The sequence below is a fragment of the Gigantopelta aegis genome, chromosome 8, assembly GCF_016097555.1.
Source record: "Gigantopelta aegis isolate Gae_Host chromosome 8, Gae_host_genome, whole genome shotgun sequence".
Lineage (NCBI taxonomy): Eukaryota > Metazoa > Mollusca > Gastropoda > Neomphalida > Peltospiridae > Gigantopelta > Gigantopelta aegis.
Window position 1 is genome coordinate 17,232,569 of NC_054706.1, and position 11,163 is coordinate 17,243,731.

Here is an 11,163-nt window from a genome sequence, read left to right on the forward strand (position 1 = left end):
GTGCTGGCATTAGTGGCAAAAAGAAAGTTGACCCCAGTCTCGAGAGTTGAATAACACACAAAAGCCTGTGTATATATAATAGGGTGCATGTATGATAAACCACAGATTAAAGATTCAATGCTTCTCTTTTTTTTCAATCTCTCTCCTTTCGTATACCTTACCTATAGAAGCACACTTTGACCGCTTGCCAGGAAATCTAAAGAATATATTATGGTGCAAATGTACCTGTAACAGTTTGTGCCCTGGACATATGTGCTTGGAGCTCTTTTACCTATGAGTAGCCTATGTGGTGGCAGCAGGTTTCTTCTCTAACTCTTGACCAAAGACCTAATTGAATAAACTCTCACAAGTTTGTAACCTCGCAGTGCAATGCAAACAGACTTGCACGGACAATGCAATGTTGTTTAACTTTAAGGAAGCTTAAGAGAGCTCTGTCAAAATCAGGCACCAAGAAACACCACTAGAGCACACTGATTTATTAATCATCATCTATATTGGATATCAAACATTTGGCAATTTTGACATACAGTCTTAGAGAGGAAACCCACTTCATTTTTCCATTAGTAGCAAGTCCTGCAATTGCTCACAGCAATCAGCAATGCCGTGGAGATTTTAATTCTCCATGGCAACTTTTTACCGTGGGACTATTTTCAGGTAGTTTTTTTAATGACATGTTTATTTTTCCGTGGATATTTTCTTATTTGCAAGGGTTGAGTAGCATGGGATCTTTTATATGCACCATCCCACAGACAGGATAGCACATACCATGGCCTGTGGATATACCAGTCATGGTGCACTGGCTGGAACATTGAGAAATAGCCCAATGGGCATGGATCCTAGACTGACAGCGCACCAGGCGAGCATGTTACCACTGGGCTACGTCTCGTCCCTCTGTATGTTAGATATACAGTACATGTACTATAGTATAGCCATATACTTTAAAATGTGACGGGGTGTCATTTAAACAAATATTTCTTTCTTTTCTTTTCCAGTGGTGCAGTAAACATGGTCATGATTTAAGGCTACATGTAGTGTGTGTAGGTACTGTCTTACACTGCTTAATAAAGAAAAGTTTATTTTGTTTAACGACACCACTAGAGGACATTGATTAATTAATCATCGGCTATTGGATTTCAAACATTTAAAAACAAAATTAAAAATTAAACTTTTAAACAAACTTTTTTTTACTTTTACCAGACATCAATTATTCTAGCATATTCTTTTAAGTTCAATCAGATTATTTAATACCTTGTTCAATGTTTTAAATAACTTCAATCGTTTTTATGGTTAGTTACCATTACGTTACGGCAAAAATATTTTAAACAAATATTATTAATACTGACATATACAGACATTTTTCCAAATAAAAGTTTAAGTTGGACCCTAAAATATGATATTGATACAAACATAATATCGACCCAATCATATCAACTCAACCGAGATAAAAATCATGATAATTTGGCTAGGACCAGTCAGTCACATTGAACAAACAATATAGGGCAATTCCACGGTAACTGACGCAACATTCAGACATTTTTTAACGTCTTGATTATTTTTATTTTTTTTTAAAGTATTCAATAAAATTCTTAAGAGCGTTTTTGAATGAAATAAATATGTTGTGACAAAGACATGTCAAAAGAAAATTTCATTGCATACAATCTCAGTGCAACTATAATCACAAAGGAAGTGTGGGTAACTGACGCAACAAAAAAAGTAACTTGTATTTGACATGTCTTCAAACTTGCTAAAATTCTCTGAATCTGAAACATCAAGTTTTCAAGTATATACAGAAATGTGTAGTGCACAGGTAATCTATGATCAAGATAATTAAGAGAAATAAGTTTTCTACAGTGAATTTTTTATTAACTTTTTTATTAATGGGTAACCGACGTAACACTAAAAGTAACTGATGCAACATTTGCGAAGCATAAAAACTAATAAAAATATTTTTTGAAAATAAAACATTTGTCTTTGGCAACTGGTTCATCTAAATTGTAAGAAATATGTAAATCTGAAAAGGGAATTAAATAAACTTACAATAGGGGCATGTTCAGGGTCAACCCCCCCCCCCCCCCATTTCCCAACCCTATCCCTGCATAAAGCAAATTATTATTATTATTTTAATATGCATATACATGCATTTGTCATGATGAATTTTACTCGTAGAATGCAAGAAATTGCATTTTAGGACATCAAGTTCTCACAATTCCCCCCCCACCCTCCCCACCAGTAACTTGGGCAGTTGCACCCTCGATGCCAGCCAGTCTAAACCCCTACTCCCTTCAAAATTTTCTGCATTCTGCACACATGCCTCATCAATGAGACAACAGCTTATGATTGAAAGTGTAATGATTTATTTTTTGGGGGCAATTTTCAAGTATATATACTGCATTCACTTTCTTATGACATTACCAAATGACTGAACCGAACCAAATGTTTCGTAAGAAATCGATGGGAATAAGGCAGATATTGTAAATAATCCATAAACTTTCTTTAAAATCTGGGGGGGTTTTATTCTCAGCATGCTGTACTGTCTCATTTTTTTTCTTGTTTGATTTCACTTTATCTTGCTAAATTTTTCACTATTCTCTGTTCTTTTCCCTCTCCAACCTCTTTTTGTCTTCGTTCAAATTTGCTTGATTCTCCTTCATTGTCTTGGGAGATATTCTACTAAAAACATCAGCAACTTGAGATATTTTCAGGAGTAGTAACCAATTTATCAAATGAAAGGACATTTGCTATTTAGAACTATTAAAGGGGAAATCTCATTGCATAATACATTTCCAAAAATTATTATTATTATTTTATTTATCTTTTGAAATATAAAGATTATTCTTGAATTAAATTGCATGCCCATGAAATATTACAACCAAATAACTTCATTTACAGGTAAAAAATAATTACATCATTACAAAATTAATTTAAGGTGACCAACAGTTAATTGCATGAAATCACATTTTGAATTTGAGTTGCAATCCCATAATGATAAAGGATTGGCTGTTTTGTTGAATAACTGATGCAAACTGTTTATGTACTTTACAATTTTAGCCAAGAATTCATGGGAAACCACTGTGGCTGTACGGAGTAAAATTGATTGATTTTTCTGAGTTAATTATGAAAGATTATGTATGAAATCATCTAATGTGTAGCTATTTGTCATAAACAAATGTAAAAATAGCAAAATAAGTGTCTTGCCACTACATGTATGAAGCTGCAATTCTAAATTTGTGTTACCGGTAATTATTATTGAACATTATAGATACTGTTTACAATAAACGGTGCTGTACATATATTAATCTAAGCTAATAAAACAATGTCTACCTCTGACATCACAAGCAACACAATATATCTAATGAAACAAATTCTATGTGCATCTGATGTCAAAAGCTATACAATATATATCTTGAAGTATAAGGGTATATGCATTGATGCTTGTGAAACTGCTATCATCTACATACATGTATCTATTTAAAAACAGTGTTAAATGAGTCATGATTATTTTATTTTAGTGAAATAGACATCTTTAGATTAACTTCTAAGGAGTGACAGTATTTGCAGTTCTTGAAAACTATTTTTTCTATAGTTTTACACAGATGTCACGAAAATTCTGAAACTTATTGTTAAATTTTTTTATAGCACTCGCTCTAGTTTTGGAATTAACACATTTCACAATCTTACATTATGACTCCAAGAAATGTAACAGTGGAAAATAATGTATGTGTCAATGTGTTGTGTCAGTTACTGACTGGAGAAGTTATGTCAGTTACCAATGAATTTTAATTCTTGGTGTGCCCACTTAGATTATTATGTGGCAATGTTGTGTAACCATGGCACAACTTTATCATATTCATCAAATTTTAATGACATTTTTGAAAAAAGATTTCAGTGCAATTTGGGTTCTATTCTTAGGAGGAAATAGCATAAATTAAAGATGGCCACCAGATCACATGACATAGTTTTGGATGAAAACCTGAGTATTTTATGGTTTATTGATTATTAACAAATAATTCTATGTGAAAAATAAAAGCATAACAGAGGGAAATTTTTTGACTCCAGAGGTATAATTTTTAGTGGAATTGCCCTATATTGACTGAAGCAACACAGACCATTTGGACAAGTCGCAGAATGCCAGCTTCCGATTCATCACAGGTGGCATGAAGACTACCCCCATAGCTACAATGAAGAAGATGGCGGGCCTACTCTCACTCAAAGTGAGAAGAGACGAGAAGCTCCTGAGACAAAGTGAAAAGATTAAGAGGCTTCCATCTCACCCACTGCACTCCAAGCTCCAGTCTCTGACCAAGAACCGCATCAAATGGCAGTCCAAATCACCTGATTAAGGCTCTTCAGAAAAAACATGGTGAACATCTCCCGCTCAAAAACCAACAACAGGAAGTGCTCCAAGACTATGAGGAATGGTCAGTCGATATCCCACCTGTCATCCTTGATGTTCATGAGTTGGAGCAAAAGAAGACCACGCAGCAGTAGAACTGAAATCCCTGTCCCTTGAAATGCTGGACAGGGACTACCCACCCACCACCTGGACTCGAGACTATACAGATGGCTCTGCAGAAAATGCTGTGCGAAATGGGGGAGGTGATGTCTACATACAGTCCTGATGGCAGCTCTGACACCAAGTCTGTCGCCACTGGTCAGTTCTCCACCAACTTCAGAGCTGAAACCTGTGCCGTACTTCATACTGCTCAGATCCTGAATGGAAGAGATGACCTGTTTTCTCATACAGTCTTCTTCACTGATTGCCGAGCCCTTCTCCATAGTCTTCAGTCCACACAGATAGACCAGATCCTCCAGGATACCAGAAGGGAACTCCAAACACTGGGCTCCAAAACAAAACTGGTGTTACAGTGGATCCCCTCCCACTGTGGTATTATGGAAAATGAAAAAGCTGACACTCTCTCCAAGCTGGGCAGCAAACAGGAGCAAACTGCCCACCAGATGTCATATGGTGAAGTCAAGACCCTTCTAAAAAAACATGTGGAGGCAGCGTCTGCAGATAGGGCCTGAAGGGAATGGCATGTACCAGCTGAACAGGTCACAACAGGTCACCATCTTCAGGCTGAGAACAGGACATTGTCAGCTCCTCTTGCATCTCTTCAGGCTGAAAATCTCTCACACAGCGAGTGCCCATGCGGCACTGGTCCACAGACACCAGTCCACATTATCCAATCCTGTCCCACCTTCGACACTCTGCGACAGCAAATGTGGCCCAGTGCAGTGAACCTAAGGGAGAAGCTGTGGGGACCGGCGACGTCGCTAAGGCTGACTGTGGACTTCGTCCACAATACCGGACTACCCATCTAACATGGCCGGGATCGCAGAAGAAGAAGAAGAAGACTCAAGCAAGATCAACATTTCAGTTAAGACAAAGCATAAGCTTTTATTTGTGTTACTCTCAAGTTTCAACAAGCATTTTGAGAATACTGCTAAAGCATTACATGTATCCTACCGGGCCCAACAATTTTTCGTATCTTCTAAATTCAAGGGCCATAACTATATTGATATCTCCAGGCATTGCAAAAATCCGAAAAACTAATTTTCACATCTCTAAAGTTCAAGCCCCATAACTTTGTTAAAAATGGGTAAATCGCCATGAAAGTTAAACATGATCTGTAACAGTACGCGATAAACCTATACACAAAATTTCAGCTCAATATCTAAAGGTCTTCTAAAAAAAAGTCTGGAAAACACATTTTCACATCTCCTAAGTTCAAGGGTCATAACTCCATCAAAAATGGGTAAATCGTCATGAAAGTCAAACCTGATCTGTAACAGTACATGGTGAAACTATACACACAATTTCAGCTGAATATCTCAAAGCCTTCTGCAAAACACATTTGGAAAAACCTATGTGGGACAGACGGACGGACATGAAAATTATAGTCCCCTCTGGTTGGACCAGTAGAGGACTAAAAAGGACAAAAAACATGTAATTTTTCACTGGAGGAGGGATGGTAATAATATTAAGCACTTATGGCACTGTGATGCGACTGATTATGATGTTTTATGCAGCAAAACAATATATATATTAACCGAAGCTACATAAAACATCATATTGGGCTCAACACTGTGCTATAATTGTTTTATTACTTGAATAATTTAATAATAAAGAACATAATTACAAAACAAGGCCTATTTAGCAGCAACTGAGCACTATGAAATTAGTAAGCACAAGCATAACTGCACTATTAATTCATATATATGAAACAATGTCATTTGTAAAATGCTACAATTTCCAAAAGCTGCTGAGCAAACCTATTGGTCAATGCTAAGGGGATTCCCCGATTTCCACTGGGAAAGTGCAATATCATGAGTTATGGGTTTGAAAACCAAAGAGCAGTGCAATATGAACTCATCGGAAGTCTGAGTCAATACTTCTATAGTTACCTTTGTTTAACATCCAATAGGCAGCCTTCTGCGTTGCAACCAATTGGCATATACCACTATTTTGTTCATTTGGCAACTAAAATATTTCATACTAACAGTTACTATATAAAAAAATTGCTATAGGTACCATCTGGCTCCTAGTCTCCTAGACAGAAAAGTTAACTTAGATGATGTGTATTTTTGTGTTAAAATGTCATTAAAATTTCGTTCATTCGTTTCATTTTCAAGGGGGTGGAAGGATGTGATATAATCTAACAATGTCATGATATGCATTATGGTATAAAGCAATCAACATGACACCATATTAATTACATCACATACATCGGCGGCTTCCACCCCTCTTTAAGAGTATTTCATAAAAAAACAAATGGCAAAAAAGTACATGCTTTTTGTCCTAGGAGATCTCAAAGAAGTAGGTGACATGGTTACGTTCTAGTATGTGGAATCTATGTCACTGTAATGGTTTCTTTACCATTTCTGTCTGGACAAAATGTGGGGAGGGGGGGGGGGGGGGGGGATCTAACAGTAATTTATTATATTTGTTAACAATGTGGTTTACACTTTAGTTAAAGTCTGTGAGAAATAAAACTAAATGTCAATGCCACCATCATCACAAATGTAAATACAGTGAAACCTCTCAAAACCGGACCCTCTGTAAACCGGAACTCCCTCAAAACCCTTTTTAATAATCAGTAAAGAACTTAACCTCTTTAAACCTGATACCTCTTAAAACCGGACATTTTTCGTGATCCCTCGGATGTCTGGTATAGAGGGGTTTCACTGTACTAATACCTCATCTTTGAACATCGTTAAGATGAGACATATATTAAAGCCAACTCACCTTGATACTCTTGATTCTCTGGACTAGATTCTGATCGGTCGGACCCATGCGTCGGTCGCGGCGTATTTCCATTAGTCGAATGATCCATCGTCCTGGTTTCACTTCTAATGTGGCCGCCCTTCTCCTGGCGCCGTCTCTGTCGGGCCGACGACGGGTGCGAGCCCGATGATGATGCCGACGACTGGGACGAGCGACTCATACTGCGCGCACTGTCCGGACCGTTTGTAGGAGACATGTCACTAGAGTGGTGTCCCTTTGACAGAGTTCTCCGGTCTTTCCCTGAGACGTTTATCACAGAACAGTAGTCAAACACTTGATTTCCACAACCTTTCTCAATGTCTCCATCAAACACAAGCTCACCTCCGACAAATATCCGAACATGTTTGGCACCAATATCAAGTTCCTGTAAAAATCACAACGTAATTTATCAACAGAAGATAAATCTTGTATCAGCTACTTTACAGCAGTTGTATATATATATATATATATATATATATTTGGGGGTATCCATATGCAGTATTTTATTTAATACAATAGTGTTAAAGTTTGTTTCGTTTAATGTTCCCTCTAGAGCACATGTTGTAATTTTGACATAAAGTCTTAGAAAAAAAACCCTGCATTAATAGCAAGGGATCTTTTATATGAACCATCCCACAGATAGGATAGCACATACTACAGTCACGGTGCACTTGCAGGAACAAGAAATAGCCGAATCGGCCCACCGCCGAGGATCGATCCTAGATCGACTGTGTATCAGAGGAGCACTTTACCACTGGGCTACGCTCCACCCTTACTCCATAAGAAGCCTGCACTGTCAGTGAAATGTTGAGCATTTTAAATTTAAAAGTTGAAAATATTTTATTATTTTATATATTTCTAATTTATCATGAGAATGTAATCCAAACGACATTCATGTAATTTATCTACTAGTAATTACATAACTATTAATGCAAAACTGAATCAAATACCAATTTAGTCAATGTATTTTTCATGCTGGGGTGTCTAAATATACTAAATTCAGAAGTAAATTGGTAAATTTCTTTAATGTAAACAATATAAAGTTTAATGCATTTAATGTATTAAACCCATCTAAAGAACATAAAATGACAATCGACAGGTTAGTGGTCGCCTTTGTTTATCAAACTAAAATATATATATAAATGTTTAATATAGATTGGGCAGCGCCTATCGCTGGTAGGGGTGGGGGGCGGCCGCCGCTAAGGCATTGTTAGATTGGTGCGAAGACGGCCGCCTGCTGCCATGCTGGACGTGTATGGTGCTGCTCTTTTCCTTTCGATGGTTGCTCTTGGGCGTGTCAGTACTGCTCTTTAAACTTTAGTTGCCTCTTCTCCCTTAGGGATTTCGAAGGACGTTGACCGCCCCTTCTCTCCACTTCTCGGAATCCTCCGTGTCTTTGTCGCGCCTGGCAGGCTTTGGAGTAGGCGTTTCATTTTATTTTAAACATGTACCGAATTTTAAACTGTATATACATTTATATATAACTATTTTTATAATGTCTATATTATTATGTATGGTTGGTGATGGATGAATGTTTTATTACTCCGAGCTGATAGTTGGGGGTGCGTTATCTGGTAGTAACAACCCCCCTTCTCGCCGGTCAAATATATTGTATAAATCGTTTCAATTTTTATTTTGGTGTTTATTTTTTAAATTAAATAGGTTACCAGCGTGCTCTTTTAAATATGTGTTTTTTTATGATAAGTTATTTATGTTTTTAACCTCTTTTTATAATAGGAAATAGGAATTTAATAGGGCGGTCGCTGCTCCTATCCTAGGGTATGCAACATGGTTCTATACCATACTTGTATGCGCTAGGTTTCTAAATTAAAGTGGTGCCAGCGTCTGATGAATGGCATAACGTTCTGTTTCTCCAGGATTATGGAGAGGCGCCCCTGGACTTGGAATCGCCAGGATACGTTTTTATATTGCCAGACTCACCAGACGCTTAATTTTCCCTATTTAAATACTTTTTTTTTTAAATTTATTTTTATTTATTATTATTATTATTATTTTTGTTTTTTTTATTATTATTATTATTATTATTATTATTATTTTTGTTTTTTCCTTCTCTGGTAGAATCGTTGGCCCTTGGGCCTAATTTTGATGGGGGGCACCGAGACTGGAGGGCACGACGGTTGGGTTGGCCGGCGGGGGTGCTGGGTGGGTGGGGGATACTCCACCGGAAGATGGTTAGGGCGGTAGGCGTAGGCGGTTTTGGTCGTAAGAGTTGTTAGGTTTGTCCGGGGGACTGCCCCCCCCCCCCCGGAACCTTCCCCGGTTTCGGCCACACCGAAGTCCCCAATACGATGGGTGCCCCTAAGGATGGGGGCACCGAGACTGGAGGGCACGACGGTTGGGTTGGCCGGGGGGGGGTGCTGGGTGGGTGGGGGATACTCCACCGGAAGATGGTTAGGGCGGTAGGCGTAGGCGGTTTTGGCCGTAAGGGGTGTTAGGTTTGTCCGGGGGACTGCCCCCCCCCCCCCCGGAGCCTTCCCCGGTTTCGGCCACACCGAAGTCCCCAATACGATGGGTGCCCTTAAGTAAAACATATTTCCTATTAAAAAAAACCTTTTTTTGTGGCTGAAGCCTAACCTCTTAGTCACCTGCCACCTCTATTTTGAGGGCTAATTAATATATTTAAAAAATTATTTTAAAATATATTTATATTTAGGACTGCCCGATCTAAATTTGCGTTACAAATTGTTAGTTGTTTGCTGTATATTAAATATTGTTTGGGAAAATAACGCACAAAATTATTTATTGTAAAGTCCTTTTTCCCTGTTTGGTTAAATATCAAAATTGCCCCAGTAATTGTTCTGTCCCAGGTTGGACTACTGGCATCCGGTGGCCGAACCTGGGATAGACATGCTCGAAACCTTCGTGGTATAGGAGCATGTAAATATTTTATTGATTGATTGATTGGGGTGTCAATAAACATTAATTAATTTTTAATTAATTAATTAATTAATTAGTTAATTTATTCATTCATTCATTCATTCATGAATTTATTCAAATACAAATCTGATAAAGTAATCTACTAGTTACAACCATAGATCGAATAAGCAATCTGCCACTTTAAGTAATACAAACCAAGTTTACAATTACGTGTACCAAATATGAATGTTCATTGTTATTATAATTCTGCTAATTTGAACACACAAGCAAGAATGGTGAGCAGAAAGTGTGAAATCAAATCGACTTACATTGAGACTTTTGTTGTAATTCCATAACTTGATGGTGGAGATTTCAAAGTGTTTATGTGGCGATGGGTTCTGCAACATTATCACAAACTCCACAGAATGCTTCCCTGAGAAGTTGCAAACCCACATATAGCGCTCTTTTATTGTCTGAAAACAAAAAAGGTTAAGCAAACAGAAGTAAGTACAATAAAAGAAAAATAACATTAGAAATACAAGTATATAAGAATGTAGGTGTGGAATATAACAGGACATAAACGGTTTGTTTTGTTTAAGCAACATCACTAGAGCACATCGGTTTATGAATCTTTATCTACTGGATGTCAAAAGGTTGATAATTACTACATATAGTCTTAGAGGAAACCCACCATTTTAGTAGCAAGAGCTCTTTTATATGCACTTTCTCAGAGAAGGAAGCAAGGAAATGTTTTATTTAACAATGCACTCAACACATTTTATTTACGGTTATATGGCATCGAACATATGGTTGAGGACCACACAGATATTGAGAGAGGAAACCTGCTGTCGCCACTTCATAGGCTACTCTTTTCGATTAGCAGCAAAGGATCTTTTATATGCACCATCCCACAGAAAGGATAGCACATACCACGGCCGTTGATATACCAGTCGTGGTGCACTGGCTGGAGCGAGAAATAGCCCAATGGGCCCACCAACAGGATCAATCCTAAAGCAACCGTG

General features: G+C 37.7%; 1 protein-coding gene across 1 annotated transcript in view; it reads right to left on the reverse strand.

Annotated features, from left to right (window-relative positions):
* The window catches only part of LOC121379515 (katanin-interacting protein-like), a 44,868-nt gene that overhangs the window by 30,515 nt on the left and 3,190 nt on the right, over positions 1 to 11,163 (reverse strand). The window contains exons 2-3 of the mRNA XM_041508159.1: positions 10,471 to 10,614; positions 7,247 to 7,649 (exon numbers count right to left, since the gene is read on the reverse strand). Of these exons, the coding sequence (XP_041364093.1) occupies positions 7,247 to 7,649; positions 10,471 to 10,614 (547 nt within the window). The remainder of the gene's footprint in view (positions 1 to 7,246; positions 7,650 to 10,470; positions 10,615 to 11,163) is intronic.